The sequence below is a fragment of the Vigna umbellata genome, chromosome 5 (assembly GCF_029865625.1).
Source record: "Vigna umbellata cultivar VRB3 chromosome 5, Vumbellata_1.0, whole genome shotgun sequence".
Classification (NCBI taxonomy): domain Eukaryota; kingdom Viridiplantae; phylum Streptophyta; class Magnoliopsida; order Fabales; family Fabaceae; genus Vigna; species Vigna umbellata.
The window spans coordinates 55,765,838-55,785,670 of record NC_142169.1 but is presented as its reverse complement, the minus strand read 5'-3'; the positions used below and the strand labels follow the sequence as shown (position 1 = coordinate 55,785,670).

At 33.2% G+C, this 19,833-nt stretch overlaps 1 protein-coding gene across 3 annotated transcripts; it reads left to right on the top strand.

Annotated features, from left to right (window-relative positions):
- The first annotated feature begins 2,042 nt into the window (after nucleotides 1-2,042).
- LOC124828218 (uncharacterized) lies at nucleotides 2,043-19,405 on the top strand. Of its 3 annotated transcripts, none has more exons than XR_015786872.1 (12): nucleotides 2,043-2,169; nucleotides 2,275-2,387; nucleotides 4,353-4,429; nucleotides 4,518-4,632; nucleotides 5,420-5,460; nucleotides 5,546-5,761; nucleotides 5,937-6,029; nucleotides 6,732-6,897; nucleotides 7,433-7,521; nucleotides 13,168-13,377; nucleotides 13,650-13,796; nucleotides 18,948-19,405. XR_015786872.1 is itself a non-coding variant. In XM_088116340.1 (9 exons), the coding sequence occupies exons 1-9, from the start codon at nucleotides 2,141-2,143 to the stop codon at nucleotides 7,462-7,464; spliced, it is 882 nt and encodes a 293-aa protein (XP_087972466.1). In that variant the 5' UTR covers nucleotides 2,043-2,140; the 3' UTR covers nucleotides 7,465-7,794. The 3 variants fall into 3 exon arrangements, 1 of the variants encoding a protein (XP_087972466.1); XR_015786873.1 differs by having other exon boundaries at nucleotides 2,045-2,169; nucleotides 4,524-4,632; XM_088116340.1 differs by lacking the exons at nucleotides 13,168-13,377; nucleotides 13,650-13,796; nucleotides 18,948-19,405 and having other exon boundaries at nucleotides 7,433-7,794.
- Nucleotides 19,406-19,833: the final 428 nt, after the last annotated feature.

Genomic DNA, 19,833 nt, shown 5'->3' with positions numbered 1-19,833 from the left:
GACATTTTTATTTCTGCTGTATTATTTGTTGATAAAGAAAAACGTTACTATAATAAGAAAGAGTTACATCAGTAATCAAAAGGAATTACAATCTTGGAGTAAAATTTTAAAAAAATGTTATAAAACATTAAGTTGATATCAATTTTATACATCAGTATATATGTATAGATATAACATTCATGAGTTTCATACTTTACCAAGATACAAAATCAAACGTGATATGTAAAAAAGTAACAGAGGAGACTGCATTTAAATACTAAAGTATATAAATATGAAGATAAGGACTTTTAGTATTATTAAAAATAAAAAAAAATGAGATTTTCAATAAGAAGAGAAATAATATTAGTAGTTTTTAAATTATTTTATTATTTACTGGAAGTTATATAATTTGTTAGATAAAAGATTATATAAATTTCACTTAATAATTAAAAATATTCTTCAAAGTTTTAATTATTTTAATTCATCTAATTAAATGTTAATTAATCAATTACATTTTTTTATAATATTAATATAATTAAGTATGTTTTTCATAATTCAACCTTTAATAAAAACGGATTAAGATTTTTAGTTTTATTTATCATAACTTAAGATGTTTTAAATTTATGATAGACCGAGACAAAATTAATCATATTAGTCTACTTTGCTATCCATAATTAGTATTAAATATTTATTTATTATTAACATTAAATGAAGTTGATGGTGTAGTATATTAATATTATTTATTAATTTTTCTTAGTTGAAATTTCACAATATAAAATAAAAAAGTTATCAAACAAAACATGTTATAGAAAGCAGTGGAAAAGTATAGATCAGATAAATATTTTAATTTTTTTTTCTTAATTTAGTAATAAATGAATATTATTATATTAATTTTAGTCTTCAAATTTGCCTAATATAATAAAAAAGTACGAGCAAATTTCAGCCAGCAATGCAAACAAATTCAACTAAATTTCGGTTAGAACCATCTGAAATTAATTCTACTAAATTTTGATCGAGGTTTAAATTTAACCAAATGAAACCAAGTTGACTTGGATCAAATTTTGTCAAACTTAACTCCAATCATAATTCGATTGAATTCAGTTAGAATTTGATTGATTGAAATTTAATCTAATTAAGTTGAATTAGTCCAATTGAAGACAAAAATCGTGTCAAGACGACCTGTATTAAAGTTCTAAGTCGAACCTTTCCAAAATACTCACTAATTTAATTGGAAATCATAAAAGACCGTCTGTATCGAAAATTTAATACTATACTTTTCATGTTTATATTTTGGTGCATAGGATTTTTGTCAACATTCTCACCTTATAACTTTTTTAACGGGAAGTTTTTGTTCTTGGTATTTTATATATCGAACTGGACTAAATCCTGTGGATTGAACGAAATTAAGAGCTCTACTTCTCAGTTAGTCCTATTAAACACTTTCAATGAGATAAGTTATTTATAAACTTAAAATTTATGATTAAAGTTTATTAATTAATAACTCATTTATCTCCTGCTGTATAAACTAGTTTTGCAAAACACATTTCAATGCATCATCTATTATTTCTCAAAATTACCAAAAGTATGTGACGTTTGTTTCATTATTTAATGAGCCTGAATTATAATTTTAAGAATTCAATAAATTCCTGTTATATTAATTAATAGGATTGAGAAAGAATACAAAGTTGATTGAAGTCTCAAAGTTACAGACCCATTAAATACTAATTACACTTAATTATCTCCCTAAAGTCCGTTACATACAGCTAAGAAATAATACATATCTAAAACAAAAGTATTACCATATCAGCACCCTCATTTATTATTAATAATAATAATAATAATAATAAAAGTTCTTATATGACAGGAGGAAATGAGAAAGTACAGTGAACGGTGATTGAGTGAGTGGGGTTATACAAAATGAAGTAACCGTCAGTTCCGAATAGCAGAACCGTTGTTTGAATTAACTCGTTAACTTTGCTGGCTGCATGGAACCTTCTCCTGCTCACTATCTCTCATCACTAACATCTATCTAATGCAACCAAGCGTTTCTTTCACAATGCCGATGCTCATTTAAATCTCTCTCTCTCTCTCTTCCTTCACTGTTCATCTTTTTCTCTCTTTCTTCTCCCTTTCTCTCTCTCAATTCACCACCTTTCAAGCCATGGACTCGCACTGGAGCTCTCGCCAGACGTACCATCTCCACCACCCTCACTTTTCTTCTGTCCTTTTCTCTCTTTTTCTCATCTGGGTCGTCGTTATTTTTCTGATCACGTTTTTTACTCTCTTTCTTTCAAGGTTTGAACGCTATGTTTATGACTATCTTGTCAAACGAAACATGCACCGCACTGCTGAGGTTTTCAGGAACGAGACCAACCTTCATCTGGATGCCGCTGCTTCTTCGACTGATGGTATATATAGCATTTCTTACTTCTTATTTTTTCTGCTATGTTTTGTTTATTCTCGGTGCTTCTTCCTTTGGTTGTTGCTCTTCTGGGTGGATTTCTTCCTCTCTGCATGTTATCTGCCATTTTTTGGAAAAAGTTTTGTCCTTTTACTTGTTCATGTGTTGGGTTTTGGTAGAAGAAATTACTGAAGGTTTTCATGGTAAGTAGTTATGTTGTTGGTTCTCTCATGAAATCTCTTTAATCCAATTCTTGTCCATCAATTTGAAAAACACGTTTTCTCTTTGTTTTTTTTTTTTAGTTCTGGGCGCAGAAAAGGAGATAGGAAGAAGAAATTATTTTATGTTCCTGAACCACAAATTTTCAATTAACAGAAAAAAAAAAGTTAATAACTTGTTAGAAACTGTTTTACAAAATGCACAATTTATGAAAACAAGTAATCTGCCCGCATGGTCACGTATCATTTAATAACCATTGATTGAAAAGTCAAATGTTGAAATTGTTATAAAAGTAAACGTACCTGGGAAATATATTAATTAAGTTTAAAATCTCAATTCTTGATTTTTAATTTGAGAGTTACTGTTTCATCATCCTAAAATGTGGACCTTAGAGGAATCGTGTTTTTAGATGCTGTGATAGTTACATGTTGCAGGGAAATTTTAATAACAGATTAGTCAAATCCTCAAATGGATACAGTTTGGTATATGACAAATATTTTAGAATTTAGACTACGGTTACAAAAGTAATTAAAGCACTTAAAGTATATATTGATATATATTAAATTATCACAGTCCAAAATTACATTTATTGTTTCCATTAAATGTTTCTCTCTCATGAGTAATTGCCAAACAAGATCATTTGAGGTGTTATAAGTTATAAAATCAATATCCATTTGGATATTCTTAAAGTATGCTATAAAGAAATCCTTTAATTAATTCATGTTAAAATTTACAGTACGAGTGGTCTAGATTTTGATTCATATGTATTTTCAACAGATTTAGTCATTGTTTTCAATGATGAACCATCCGTATTAATACTGGTTATGAAAAAAAAAATTATCCCTCTCTTTCTAAATGTTATAGGCTATTTATCTACTAAGCGAAAGATATCTATTGCAATATGTGTACAATTAATTAATTAAACAACAAAACTTCTATGTCTACCTCTCCACGACACCCTTTATTTATTTCTCTTTTTGGTTGTAAAAATAGCATTTCTCAAAAGTAAAAAGAAGGTTCAGAGATGAGAATTAAAATTGCAATGGTTTTGTAAACTAGGAATTTTAACATGTTGGGTGTTCTTCAAAATATGATTTTTTTTACTGTATGTAATGTAAGAATGTCCTTTTTTTTACGGTATTTTAACAACAATGTTAGCACTTGCAATTATTAAACAACCAAATTTTTGAAAAATTTAATATTATTTTATTATTCGAGAGTTGAGACATCTCATTGAGTTTGTGGAAAAAGATTGACTTTTGGAATTGTAGTTTAGTTGTTTTGATTTTTGGATTGTCCAAATATCCTTTCAATTTAACAGTTACGAAGTTTGACTTAGTTGGCAAATTGAACGTCATGTGAGGAAACTTTGTCTGTTCTGTTTCTTATCTGTGCTGCTTTTCTTGAAGAAGTCTTATTGAGGGAATGATCCCATTATTTAGGGAATGTTTGGAAGAGTGTATTTAAGCCCTTTCACTACACCCAAGAAAACCCTGCAATGGCTACCACCACACACGACTGTTCGTAGCTGGTGAAAAACTACGATATGAAACAGAGGGTATTTGTGATTATTTTGTTTTCTTGATTAAAAATGTAAATATTTTTTAGTAAGAATTTCTTGGTGTTAGTTTCTCTTTAGTAATTTTTGTTCTTTCATATACTTTCTATTGCTTCTTTTAGGTATTAGTCTAGGGATTATTAATTGTTGTGTGGCAGTTTTTGTGACTGGAAAATGGGGGATTGATTTTTTCAGCTGTGGATGTCCCAGAAGGATTTTTGCTGGAGTGGTGGTCTGTCAACAATGATTTTGACTTCTTCAGACAAATGCATGTGAGTTACCTCTTCTTCTTATTGTAGCCAACTCAAGTTGGTTTATCGATGAAATTATGTGATAAAATCTCACCTGGGATGGAACTAGTTGCAGGAAAAACGTGGGTTTTTAGGAGGAATGCAAGGACGTAATGCTTTTCAAGAAGTAGGGTCTTCGATAAATGTTCAACCAATGTATCAATTTTCTAATAATTTTAATCCTGGTACGTTTCTTGCTCTGCTTCATTAGGCCACATTAGAGTATCTTAAATTGAATGACCTAGAAAATGTTGAAATCGTCTTGCCTCAAATGTGTTACTCCCTTTACACGACACCCATTTTAAGGGGGTCTTCAGTGAAAGCACCAATTGTCTGGAATTGAGCACAAGATAACTAAATCCAAAAACCTAGTTTATCAAGTGAGAGAGTCTCAAGACTTTAGTACTATATCAAGTAGCTCATACTACTTAATGTGGAATTTCTAACAGGAATAGTCAGAAAATTATGCATGACAAGAGTAGGATCTGTCTACTTTAGCATTAAGTGTTGAAACTGGATGTTAGTTAACTGACAACAATCTATACTTTCTGTGGATGACAGTTATGACTGTTAAAAATAATTAATAAATTTCTTCTTTTCATCTGATTTTTTATATAAAAAATCCCATCTCTAATATTTTACAACTTAGAACTTGAAAGATACACATTTTTTCTATTAATTCACTTGTGTAAAGTATTTAAATAAGCTAAAGAAAGGACATCAATATCATTTGAGCTTAAACATCTGAAAGATTAGCATGGTAGAAACCTTCATGATATCCTTAAATATGTTCTTGGTAGTTGATTATTATGAATAGAGGACAAGTAAAACTATTATTTCACTGATAACTTGGATGTTTCATAATAAAGTTTGGGTGACATATTCAGGGTCAATGCAAGCTCATCGTTCTCCCACCCCCCTCCCTTTACCTGCTACTCTCTTCTTCATATATATTTTTCTTTTTTGTTGCAGTTCAAGCACTCAACATAGGAAGCAACTTGATGCCATCACGTGTAATGAACATTACTTCATCTAATATATTTTAGTTTGCTATAACTTCTATTGTTGGATATTTTAATAAAGGCATTTTTTGGGCAGGTAACTGGTGAATGGCCAGTATTTTCCTCACCTTCTGCTCACCAAAAAGTAAGTGGTAAACTGCCACAATTTCTGTTCCCTTTTCCCCGTCAAGAGGCATTTGGTCAATTGCAACAACTTTCATCTTCACATCAAGACGTGGTGATGACACCAGTTGAGAAAAAAACAGAGGTTTCTAATGTCAATAGTGCAGGCGCAAATTCTGGATTTGTTGAGGTAATCTCAATTTACGCCCGATTTCATGTAATTATACTTCTAGTAGTCTCATTACCCTGGGAGAAATGTGATAGAGTTGCCAATGACTGCTTGTGTTTTTATAAATATAAAGTTTCTATACAATATTTTTACTATCAAGAGCTTAACTATTTATGTTAATAAAATATTTTTGCAGGAAACAGATCCGCTCATTGAGAATTTGTTAAAATCTTTTTGGTTGTTTGAACCAGATGAACCAAGCCTGTTTGACAAGTCAACAGTAGGACAGGTATTACATAATAGAATAATCCAAATTGGTGTATGTGTTATACAACTTGATTAATCATGTCTACTTTATATGGCAAAATTTTAACTCAATCTGTCGAAGTAATATACTCTATCATACACAAGGGATGATTTAGTGTATGCCTGGTTCAATTTAATTTGGAGAAATAATATACTTATCTCCTAGTTTCTTGAAAGAGCTTTTGGAAAAAAAGAAGTAATTATTCTCCAAAGAAAGTTGTACCCAAACGAAAGAATGTATTACTGTAAGGTATTCAAGTCAATTCATTACTTTCTTGTGGCACACATTCTTTGGAAATAAGACGTTTTTTGTTTCAAATAAAATATGAAATGTTTTCAAATTGTGAGAATTTGGTGATGTGTCTATGTGCATTGAGAGGTATAATCTATTCATCCTCTCAATAATTTTCTCTTCCCATTGTTTATTGGTTCTAGTTTGCTTCTCAATGTCTCATCAATGGAAGAATAGGTCACTAGTTATTGTTTGTCAAGCTTTAGTGTCGTTTGAAAGGCCACTTAAAATCTAAAATATTGGACATGCATGTGTCTCTATATGTATATGTAAACATAGGTTTGTTGATACCCTTGTATAATTGACTAAAATTAAAAATAGAGGTAGAAAAAAATAATTTTGGTATTCCCTATAATACAAAACTTGTATTATCTCGTGCTTTTGGCACTACAGAGCAGCAGAAATGCAGAGAATTTGGTGGAACGTGGAGTTGGAAACACTAGTATGAATACAATTGCTGGTTCAGCACAAGCACTAGAGGAGGATGATAACAAAAGTGACACAAGTGATTGTTCCAGCAGTTTCGAATTTGTTCTTTCTGATGCAGATGCCTCATCAGGTAACTATATTTTTAAGGGAGGATTAACTAACTTGAATGCATTAGTTGGTATTATCTTATTGCAGTCTGTATAACTTAATTTTTACATTGACCTCCCTTATGATTAGGACTGATTACAATTTCATCCCTGGTGATTGAAAAGTTACACTAGCTCCCTTACTTTTATGTATTATTATTAACGCTAACAGTTGTATCCCTAATTAATGTTGAATTGTCCATACAAATAGAGATTAATATAGTCAAGTATTGAATTAACATATTAATTGCAACAAGATATTCTTATTCTCCAAAATCTGTGGGAGATCAACTATATCCCCCAAGTTTTAGTACAGACAAAGAATGAGTTTTTGAGGCAACAAAGCATGCAATCAAATTAAAGGATTCATCATTAACAATATTGTCAATAACGCGGCACCTTTCTTACATGATTTCAACTATTCATATTTACATACACACACACACATACCTGTGTGTGGACTTTGCGTGTCATACCTTATTCCTGTTTCGTTCTAATTATGGAAAATTTGGCTTGCAGACCCTCAGTTGGAATCCAATGGAGAAACATAAATCAGTATCTTCAAGCATGGAATGTGATTTGTTGTCTGCAATAATGAATTCCCTTATGTAAGAGGATTTGTTACTATGATTTAATCAATGTGCAATACTGCAATGCTACTAAATAAGCTTTATTTTAGTTATATCCTTCTACTTCAGTTTTATATTGTACACTTATGCTAGTTACCTAAAATATCTATGTTGTTTCTTCTTTTGTCTTGTCCCTTTTGGGTGGAAAGAGGGATGAGCAGATATCGGATTTCAGGACTGGGAAATACTACATATCCATAGACTTTAGTTTCGTGTATGCTATCTAATAAAATTGTGATTCATTTGTTGAAATCAATTGAGATATGATATTCTCTCTAGTATTGTATGATTATCTCTTTATAACATCATGTTAATACATTTATACATAGTGATGATTAGATTATTTGTAAATTCATGCTATCTGGTATTTGGTAACAAAATACAATATGAATATACATTTTGCGTACACATTACAGTACTTATAATCTTTTGGACAAGTTTTAATACAAGGAGGAATCAGTTTAGTTTGTCATATAGAAAATTTTTTTGAGAGTAAACTAGAAAATTCTTCTGTTAATTATTCCATAAAAGAAATACTTAATAAACCATTTAGACCAAGGATTAATTAACGTAGTTCGGTACTTTTTTGTTGAGAATTCAAATGTGAGTTTAAGTCTCAAATTAGATAAAAATGAGAAACTTGAGCACCATATAAGGTAGAAGACATATAAACCCATTGTTTTAAGATTTTGGGTTGAAGGTGGTGTCATTCTTTTATGCAGTTTGATTCAAGTCTCATTGGTGTTTTGTCTCTCCAATGAGCCTACTTTCTTGACAAACCCATTAGTGGTATCAAAGTTGATGGTTAGTCTTGGTGACCAGCTCAGAGTGCAGTATGGTCGCATCGAAAGTCTTCCTAACAAGGGTTTCAGGTAAGCGTGTCCCATTAAAAATGAATGGCGATACGAAAAGGGGTACTGATGGTTGGAAATGCTTCTATCTTGAGGGGGGAACGTTCCACTGTGGAAGAGAGTCACCCTTGAGGGGAAGATTGTTGGGAATCCAAATGTGAGTCTAAGTCTCACATTGAGTAAAAATGAGAAAGTTGAGTACCATATAAGATAAAATACCTATAAACTTATTGTCTTAAAGTTTGGGGCTGAAGGTGGTGTCATTCTCTTATATAGTTTGAGTCAAGTCTCATTGTTATTGTGCCTTCCCAGTGAACCTCTTCTCTCGATAAATAGACCAAACACAACTTCCTTAGTTAAGTGATTGTCATTTTCTCCTCATTAAGTGTTACTCTAACCTTCTCCAGGATATATTTGTGGATGTCTACTCATCCACCTCATCATTTTTAACTCTGCTATGCATATTTCTTTCACGTACAACCATTTATGACTGTAGAACATCGATAATCTTTTAGCTTTCTTATAGGACATCCCTTTGATCTCAATATGAGCTTTGGGATCTCAATTTATGCTTGAATTTACTTATTTTCTTACACAAGAAAAGCTATCCTTTGGAGAGTTAAGATGTTCATATGACTCTCAAAGTCTCAAAACAAGGGAACTCTTCCAATAAACTTTATAACAATAGAGAAGATCGTGGGTGAATCAACAATTGAAGTGTCATAGATAGACCAAATCTTCGTTCGAAAAGTGAAGGATGGAATTTTAGGTACAAGTCGATAGGGAACCGTGAATATTTTGGCTTTAGGATAGTGATAATGGCTATTTTACCAAGACAAAAAAGACTATTTATGGCAACTAGTTTTTGTAAGGAAAAAGTGCAATGCAAATGAATTCATGTGAGATTATTTGCATAATAGCCCCATTGAACAAATAAATCCATGATACAAATCTCTTCTATTTCTTGATTTCCTTGACCTCTTACCCTGAAGGAAGTCTACTTTTAAGAATTATCATACTGATATGACTCTTGAAGCTTGAGAAGAAGGGTATTGTTCCAACTACATGATAATGATGGAGAATATTGTGCAGTCAATCAACAATTGAGTTGTCATTTATGGAATCAACCTTAGATGGAAAAGTTTATGAAATTTTTGGTGCAACTCGTGATTTGGTTGGGTACTGTGAAATTTTTGGCATTGGAATAACAATTCTTCCCATTTCATTGTGATAAAGAAGTCGTAGTCTATCATAACTAGTTCCTCCCAACGAAAATAGCTCAACAAAGATAAATCCTCTCGAGACTATTTGTAAAGTAGCTCCATTTAACTAATAGATGTACTAGTCATATTACCTAGCTCCTTCTATAGGAATTGAATTAGAGGAGGCCCATTTAACTCAATGGTGAGTAATGGCATGGTAAGGTGTAAGTCATCTACTCAAATCTAGTATGCAAAATCACGTGGAAACATATTGGAAGGCTTAAAGGTGCCTTGGTAAAGGAACAAGTACTCAATTCTAAGGAGTATGTTAGTATCTATGTGTAGATCTAAACTATGTAAATAAGCATGTGTTTGGGTACATGAAAAGTCACATGGAAACAAAGAAGTCTCAAAGGTTTCATGGTAGACAAAGAAGCCTTCAATGCCTACAAATAGACTATTAGTCAAGTTTGAAGGTAAATCAAGTAAAAAATCCTTAACTCAAGTTTCCTAGAAAAACATTACAAAGGGATTTTAATCGGAAGTATGTAATATTCAAGTCGAACACAAGGTATGATATAACGCCGTAATTAAGTTTCCAAATTTGCCAATAGACATTAGTAGCAAGTTTATATTGTTATTGCTTAGTGCAAATTATTATATAACCTTGGCCTACAAATTATGAATATGATATGAAAAATATTTTTTGGTATTCATAAAAGCAATAAAAGGTATATGCACAAGGTCAATGTGTTGGTGCGAAGACAAAACATGGAAAATCACAAGGGGTTTGTGATTATCCAATCCGAAACCTAATCCGAATAATGCTATTTTTGTCACATTAAATCTTAAGCAAGTCTCTTCAACTATGGCCAATTACCTTGGTGTAACCATCAATGTATCGGTTAGAAGTTGAGTAAAATTTTAATCGATCATTTTTTATCGTTAGGAAAGTTTTCAAAACAAGTAACAACTTTCAAATATTTGTTTGATACACGATGGTAGGCAACACATGCAAGGAAAAGAATTCACAGAAAAACAAATTAACAATGAAAAAGTGTCATTTTTAAAACCTTTCGATGAGAAAGATGGAATCATAATAGATTGTCTAAGGTAAGGTCCTTCCAAGGAAAATATGATGTAGATAAAGAAAGAACGAAGAATGTGATGAGTATAGATACACAATTTATATGGGTATGTAGTTCATTCGTTTACACTACTATCCTAAGACCTCCTTTGAAATGAACCTAAAACATTGTTGATGTGATGTAAATCAATATGTGAGATGTTAAGGTTGTTGGAAGCTTTCAATCACTATGGTAAGGAACATACTAGGACACCTCACCATTCCTCCTTCAATAAACTTGAAGATTTGAATCATAATTTTTAATGATTCTAAAAAAATTGTCATTTTTCAAAACTATCAACAACATAGATATAATCACGACCAAAGTCTACGACGAGGTCCTTCTGAGGCTGATATGCTATTGGTAAAGAATGCAATTTCTACTTTCAAGGAATGCTATAGATAAAGAAAGTCATTCATTCACATTATTATGAAGGGGCTTTCATTAAAATGAATCTAGAATCTTGTGGTGTCATGGTGAATTCCATATGCAAGATGTAAGGCTGTTGAGAGATCCAATCACCATGGTGTAAGGAATATACTAGGAAACCTTAGCCTGATGCTCCTTCAATATACATGAGGTATTGAGTCACAATGTGGAATGATTCTAAAAGATGTCACTTTTTAGAATGTATCAAGAGGGATACAATCATGAAAATGTCCATGGTAAGGTCTTTCTGAGGCTTATATGGTGTAGTTAAAGAAGGAATTCATGGTTGTGAAAGAAATGGTACAAGTATAGATTCACAATGTATCTTTTTCCTTGGTCAAAATACTTTATCTAAATTGAAGCCACATTGTTGTGTGATGGTGAATCAATACTCAAGATGTAAGGATGTTGAAAAACCCAATCACTATGGTAAGGATCATATTAGGAAACCTTGGCCTAGTGCTCCTTCAATAAACTTAAGGATTTTAGTCACAATGTTCCAATGACTATCTTGTAGAATATGTAGAAACTAACTAATCACAAAGCAAAAGGGATTTTTTAGTTTGGGTGTTACTTTGTCCAATTAGAGGTTTGGAAAATAACCAATCACATACCAATAACAAGTTGGTCATCAAGAGTATGTTACCTTTTCTCTTAACAGAAATGAGAATGCTATACCATCATTATGTTGTTTGCTATCCCAACTATGTTGACACCACAAACAACATCAATCATATCCAATCACTAACCCTTAATAACTAGAGAATATTGAAGATGAACCAAAACCTTTGTCTAACCCAAAATAAGGTAATATGTGTTGTTTGAATTTTGAAGTTACCATCAATCATCACTTATGAAAATAATGACACCTATATATGCTGGCTAAAAATTAATTGTTAGGTAACTTATGTGGAGTAATCTATCTTCAAAGCATACAAGTGAGAACTTGCCTAAGCAAGGACAAAATACATAGAATATTAAGTTTCTCAAAAGTAGTTTTTAACATGCATCTTTGGGTCTAATCTAACTTTGTGGGGGCAGTTGATGGGAAGGTATCATTGGAAACTAGTTATGAGATTTTATGAGCTGGCCATGCCGATGAACAATTATTGATGAAGTTAGGGTGATACCTAGAAGAACTCTGACACTTAACTTAGGCAACTATTCATTGAGTAACAACATTGAGAACGGGTCTTTGTAACTATGAGAAAGGACCTCATCATAGGTACATGGTGACCTTTTGGGATCATGCCCTTGGGTTCCCCCCTACCCTCCTTCACTCTCTGGACCTTATCTTACAACAATTGCACTAACTTGTGTCACAATTGATAGGGAATCTATATGTCCTACTATCTTGGGCATTCACAATATTTTTCTTTAGGCTGAACAAAGTATGCAACAAACAATGTGTCCAATAAGAGTAGTATGTGATTGGAAAATCAGGTTTTGATACCAATTGCAATATAAATAGTGAACAGAAATAGAGAAGGGAGGGAAATATAAGGAGATCAAACTTTCATTATTTCTAAAATATTGAACTACCTTCACTTGTAAAGCAAGGGATTTCTGAAGGAAGTGTTCAAAGATGAGGATTCTATCAATAGGTCTGTCATTGGTTTTGTCCATGATTTCCTTAATAATGGTTTCCTTATTTGGTATGTGTGATTGTACATAGCTTTAACACATTTATCTGATTTTGAATTTTTTTAAGGAGGATATATTAACCTCTTTTGCAGCATTAATTTATTTTCCGATGTTGAATAAGATATATATGGACAGTTTTTAAAACCATCAAAACCAAGATCCTCTTATTTTTGTAAAACAAGACATTTTTGTTTTTATAGTTATTGCCTTAAAGATGCACAAGCACCAAATCTAGCATAGTGGGAATGAATATGTCCTACTTTTTGTTAAGGCTTTCCTATTCTCTTAAGCAACATATATGGTATTGTTTCCTTTCTCTTTGCTCATTCCTGATTTCTCATTGGTTGGACTTCGTTTTTTTGTTTTTTCTAGAACACGAATCTTGTCAACAACAGAGGTATCAAGGCTAATTTGTGATGAACAACTAGCATGCAGAAAAGGCTTCTGAACTGTTTTGTCAACTAGGAAAGAAAATGCTGTGTCCAATTTTGTTTTGAAGTTTGCATAGATTACCAGCTTTCCCAAGTAAGCTCTTGATCACTCAGCAGAAGGAATAAAGGGAAATTTCCACAGTATTAAAAGGTGATTTGTTTTCCTGAACATGTTTTCAAAGCTTTTTTTCTTCTTATATACTACAAATTTTTAAGGCTAATAATGTGGTGAAATTTTTACTTTCAGAAATTCCTTTGTTTGTAGTATATAATAGCTGAAGTGCGGGCTATTGCATTAGCAGTTTAGTTTCTTAGTTTAATCTTCAATAACAGTTTGTTGGCTTCACCATTTTGTTTTAGTTGTCATTTTGTGAATCAATCAATCTTTTGCACCCCTAATCAGCCTTCTTTTGTTGTCTTCAGTGCAGCACTTGGTGATCCTTCAGTTACCATAAGACTATTTTTTCTTTTTCTTCCCATTACATGCTGAAACAAATGAACAACAAAGAAGACATTAAAGAGGCTGACTCACTAAGATTCCTATTCTGTAAATCATCTCATTTGTAGCAGGTAAGCATCTCTTTAGAGCTAACACTGTCATAGTGGTTCTTTTTTGTTGACATTAAAGAGGCATAGCTCAAGGAAAACAAAGAAAATCCTAGCCTTTTGGAAGGAACATACTACATCAGCCATTATCACTGTAGAAATAGGAGGAGGGAGCAACATTAAAAATATTTACTTGTTCCTGAAGAAATAGTCCGCACTTAGCCGAAGTATCAGCAACCTGAACATGGGCACCCACAATCTGTTGGTCTCAGAAATGTTATTATTTGCTGCAACCAAAGAAAGTGCAGGATAAATCCTGTCAACCAATGTTTGTCGTTGTATACATTGGAATCTGAGTAAACTATGAACTTCCTAAGCCTCTACTCCAAGCAATATTAATACCATTGTGAATAGCCATATTGGTCATTTATATATTAGCGACATTTTTCTGTATTTCCGTTTGTTAGATTCTGTTTTATTAGCTGTGTTATTTTTGTCAGGATTTGTGTTTTATTTTTTTCTTATTTAACAAATTATAATTAAAGTGTATGATGGAGATATCCCTGAATCATTCGGATTTGGTTGTCTAGGTGCTATTATTATACTTCCTAAAATAGCTTTCTAGCCTTGTATATATGAATTGTATTCTCAACATAATAGATTAAAAAATTCTACCCTAAATTATAACTTGGTATCAGCGCTCTCAAATTTTAGGAGCCGCCTCATACTGCACCCACCAAAACCCTAGATGGTAGCCTTCATTGCTGCCACCACCCCTTTCAAGACAACTTTCATTGTTGTCGCAAACCAAACCCTAGCCGCAGCCTTCATTGCTGTCAATCGTTTTTTTTATTTTGGGTAGCCTTCATTCACTGCATTACGGTCTTTGTACTGCATGGACATGGCAAACCAAATTCCTAAAGTGGTGAATACTATGTCACAGCACACTTAGGAACAACTGAAGCACCTCAACATTGCCTACCGATGGATTGGGAAGAATTATTTGAAATGGGCCCAACTTGTTCGGAGAACTTTGAGAGGTAAAGGGAAAACTAACCACTTGACTAAAGATGCTCCTAAAGAAGAAGATCCCAGATTTACAAAATGGGATGAAGAGGACTCTATGATCATGGCATGGCTACGGAACTCCATGATCCCAGAAATCACTGATACTTGCATGTTTCTTAATTTTGAAAAGGAGATTTGGAATGCCATGGAGCATACATACTCCAAAGGTAAAGATACTGCTCAAATATATGATGTAAAGGTGAAGACTGTCACTGCAAAATAAGGAAACAAGATTATTACAGAGTATACCAATCAACTCAAATCATTCATTATGGATGGAATTAGACCATTACAAGGTCATAAAAGCCAAGTGCTTAGATGATTGAGCAATGCTCAAAGAGTATATTGAGCAAGATAGAGTTTGATTTCTTGGTGGGGCTTAACTATGATTTTGATCAAGTGAGAGCCCAGATCCTTGGAAAAGAAAAAATTCTAGGAATTAATGAAGTAGTAGCTATGGCCAGAAGTGAAGAAAGCAAAAGGGGAATAATGTTGGAAACCCTAGCCATGATAGCTTTTGGATCGGACATGATGGTAGACCCGAAAAAGGGGGAAGGTCTTCCTACATCACTGTCGCCTTGGATATCCTTCCTTTAGGGTCATAAAATCGTTATTCCACTCCCTTTTTAGCAAATTAGATGTAACAAGTCTCAATTGTGAAGTGTGTGAGCTTGCTAAGCACAAACATGTTCCTTTTCCAGTTAGTAATAATACGAGCACTTTTCCCTTCTATTTAATTCATACTGATGTGTGGGATCCCTCAATTGTCCCAAATGTTTCTAGTGCCCGTTGGTTTCTTACCTTTATAGATGATTGTATTCGTGTCATGGGTTTGCTTACTAAAACCAAAGTTCGAAGTCAGTTATGTGGTTCAATGTATTTTCTCCATGATAAAAAATCATTTTGGTGTTAGCATTAAGAGGATTAGATTCGATAATGCTAAAGATTAGTTTAATCATGGGCTTATTTCCTTTTTTCATGTTAGAAGTGGACTTTAAGCCTAACTCAACCCCACAAAACCGGCTTGTAGGGTGAAGTTTGCACCCACTTATAAACTATGAATTGGCCTTATCTTTAGTTGATGTGAGACTTCCAACACACCCCCTCACGTTGAGGTATATACATCTCGAGCATGGGATTAGACATTTTTAATGGGTGGTCCGATAGCGGATGGAACAATATGTCCAACAAACAACAAATATCGTTAGGATAGGCTCTAACATGGCTATGATACCATGTTAGAAGTGGACTTTAAGCCTAACTCAACCCCACAAAACTGGCTTGTAGGGTATGAATTGGCCTTATCTTTAGTCGATGTGAGACTTCCAACATTTCAAAAAGAAGGTATCATTCATGAGTCCTCTTATGTCAAAACACCTCAACAAAATGGGATTGCTGAGAGGAAAAATGGGCACCTTCTAGACCAAACTCGAGCTCTTCTTTTTCAACATAAGGTTCCTAAAAGGTTTCGGGGGAGGCTTCACTGCGTGCTACCTAATTCATAGACTACCTTCTAGTATTCTAGCTTCCAAAACCCCTGTGAAGGTTTTGTCCTCTTTTTATCCTAATGTGTCTACATCCAACCACCTTGTTCCAAGAATATTTGAGTGTATCTTTTATCCATATCCATAGCAATGATAGAGGTAAACTTGATCCTAGAGTCTTAAAATGTGTTTTCATAGGATACTCATCAACACAAAAGGGATATAAATGCTATCACCCACCATCCCAAAAATTCTTTATGTCGAGATATGTCAACTTTTTTTAGCACAAAAGTTACTTCAACAAAGATCAAGGGGAGATTGCCAAAAATGAAGATGATCTCCTTATGCTCCCTGACTTAAGTTTAGGACCAGAAATATGGACTAAAAGTGTAACAATTGAGAAGGAATCCACTAAATCCACTCAAGATGGGGCTGATGTAAGATTCGGTAAAAAAACTGGTATATACAAGGAAGACAAAGGCCATTCTAGAATTTGTCCATGTCCAACCATCCAATCCAACATTACTGGATGTAACTACTCCTAATCCTTTAATGTAGACTGAATCAGCCTTTAATTTTCCAAATGTACATGAACTCATGAATCCAGTTCAGCACCACTTTATGAGGAGCTAGATATTCCAATTACCCTTAGGAAAAGAGACTAGGAAATGTACCACCACGCCACTGTACCCTCTAGCCAATTACCCAGCCTTCAAAAACTTCACACCTACCCATAAAGCCTTCCTCACAAGCCTAAACACTACAACCACACCCATCTCTTTATATGAGGCATTGGGTGATAAAAAATGGAAACAAGTCATGGATGTGAAAATGGAAGCATTAGAAAAGAATAGTACCTGGGATTTGGTTGCTCTCCCAAATGGAAAGAAACCAGTAGGGTGTAAATGGGTATATACTATAAAATACAAGGTTGATGGATCCATTGAGAGGTACAAAGCAAGGTTAGTACCTAAGGGATTCACTCAAACCTATGGAGTGGATTACATGGAAACATTTGCTCCATTGCAAAAATGAATACACTTAGGGTGATATTATCCCTAGCAGCTATTTATGGTTAGAACTTGCAACAATTTGATGTTACAAATGTCTTCCTCCATGGAGAAATTGAAGAGGAGATTTACATGGAATTTCCCCCTGGATATGGTGGAAAAACAATTGCCAACAGTGTTTGTAAGCTAAAAATGGCATTGTATGAGCTCAAACAATCACCACAAGCATGGTTTGGAAGGTTTACTAAAGTTATGATAGGTTTGGGCTTTAAACAAAGTCAAGGAGACCACACTCAATTGACTAAACACTCTAAGTCAAGGGGAGTGACAATATTACTAGTTTATGTGGATGATATTATAGTGATAGGTGATGAGGAGGAGGAGCAACAACTCTTAGGCCAACATCTAGCCAAGAATTTTGAAATTAAGACCTTGGGAAAATTGAAGTATTTTTTGGGAATTGAAGTGACCCATTTTAAAAAGGGAATATTCATATCTCAATAGAAATACATCACACATCACTGATTTGTTGAAAGAAACTGCTAAGACAAAATACAAGCCTACAAGTACACCAATTGATCCAAACCTGAAATTGGGAAACACATAAGAAGATATTGTATAGGAAATGTATCAAGGGCTAGTTGGCAGACTAATATACTTATCTCACACTAGAGCTAATGTTGCATTTGTTGTGAGTGTAGTTAGCCAGTTCATGCACCAACAGAAGGAGGTTCACTTACAAGTTACACTAAAAATTGTGCAATATTTGAAGGGGACTCCAGTCAGGGGAATTTTGTTTGAACGAAATGGGAATATAAGTCTGGAAGCATATACAAATGCAAACTATGCAAGGTCAATTGTGGATAGAAGGTCACCTACATGATATTGCACTTTCCTTGGAGGGAATCTTGTGACTTGGAAGAGTAAAAACCAAAATGTGGTAGCTAGATCCAGTGTTGAAGCAGAGTTCAAGGCAATGGCACAAGGGATATGTGAACTATTCTGACTGAAGATCATCTTGGAAGACTTAAGAATAAAATCGGATGAACCGATGAAACTTTATTGTGATAACAAATCTACTATTAGCATAGCTTATAATCTAGTGTAGCATGATAGAACCAAAAATATTGAGATTGACAAACATTTTATCAAAGAAAAATTATCTGCACTCCTAATGTCTCCTCACAAGACAACCTTGCAAATATTCTAGTGAAGGGGTTGAACAACATCAATTTTGAGAGTATTGTTTCCAAGCTGGGAATGGAAAATACCTATTCACCAGCTTGAAGGAAGTGTTAGAATCTGTTTTATTAGGTGTATTATTTCTGGCAGGATTTGTGTTTTATTATTTCCTTATTTAGCATATTATAATTACAGTGTATGATGTGGATATCCCTGAATCATAGGGATTCAGTTGTCTAGGTGCTATTATTATATTTCCTAAAATAGTTTTCTAGCGTTGGATATATGAATTGTATTCTCAACATAATAGATTAACCGATTCTGCCCCAAATTATAACACCATTTGACTTAAGGCTCTGGTGTGGATTGAAACTACTTTCGGCCTTGCTTTTTAAATTTTCTTAACTAACAACTGGTTTGTTGTGCTATAGGCATTGATAGGTGGCTAGATATTTACCAGAAAGCATGCAAGTGTTGCCACTAACAGTTGCAGTGTTCAACAACCAAGCATACCACCTAGAAATCAGCCATGCGTGTATATGTCCATGTTTTAAAGTTATATGATTTAATGAACTTATATGAGATGCTTCTGACATAATAATTCAGCAGAAAGTGATGTGCATATTTTTGGTGAGGAAAATGATGGAACATTCAGACTTGTAATTTCGGCAGAAAGTCAACTAAAGAATTACTGCACAGGACTAAATCACAAGCAGTTTTCTTCAGTCAAAATTGCCCAACTAGTCATGAGAAGGGTTGTCCCCCAAGTGCATCAGAGGAATGCAACTTTCATCCATAGAGAATGAGAGTTATCTTATTGAATATTATTGTATAACATTTGGTGCCATTTTTGGGTTATTTATAGAACCATTTGCCACTTCTCTCTCTACTTTTGCTGAAGCCTAGTTTCCATTTTATGCTTCACTTATGATGATATTTTAATTTAATTCTTGAACTTCTGATTTGTGAAGATCAATATGACTTTGCTATTACTTTTCCAGACTGAGAATCTAAATTAATATAACTCATTTATCTATTACATACTAAAATGATGACAAATTCATATTTTATATACTAAATTAAGGGTTTACTTATTTTCTCCTCAAGAGAGTAGTACTAAACAATTGAGAAAGTGTAGGTATATTTTTATCTTAAAAAAAGAGGACTTTTTAATTTTGTAATTTATTCAGGATTAAAAGTATGTTATATTTTAATTTTTAATGATAAAAATAATTTCAAAAGCTTAAAATTATAAGCGTGAATTAAAGAATTATCAAGCACAGATAAATATTTATACTTCTTCAATTATCAAATTTA

Excerpts from the sequence above, each read along its gene's own strand:
- LOC124828218 (XM_088116340.1), top strand. The coding sequence starts at position 2,141 with ATGGACTCGCACTGGAGCTCTCGCCAGAC. Across the intron at positions 4,430-4,517 it reads ACTTCTTCAGACAAATGCAT|TTGCAGGAAAAACGTGGGTT; the intron begins GTGAGTTACCTC and ends GGATGGAACTAG. Across the intron at positions 6,898-7,432 it reads TGATGCAGATGCCTCATCAG|ACCCTCAGTTGGAATCCAAT; the intron begins GTAACTATATTT and ends TTTGGCTTGCAG.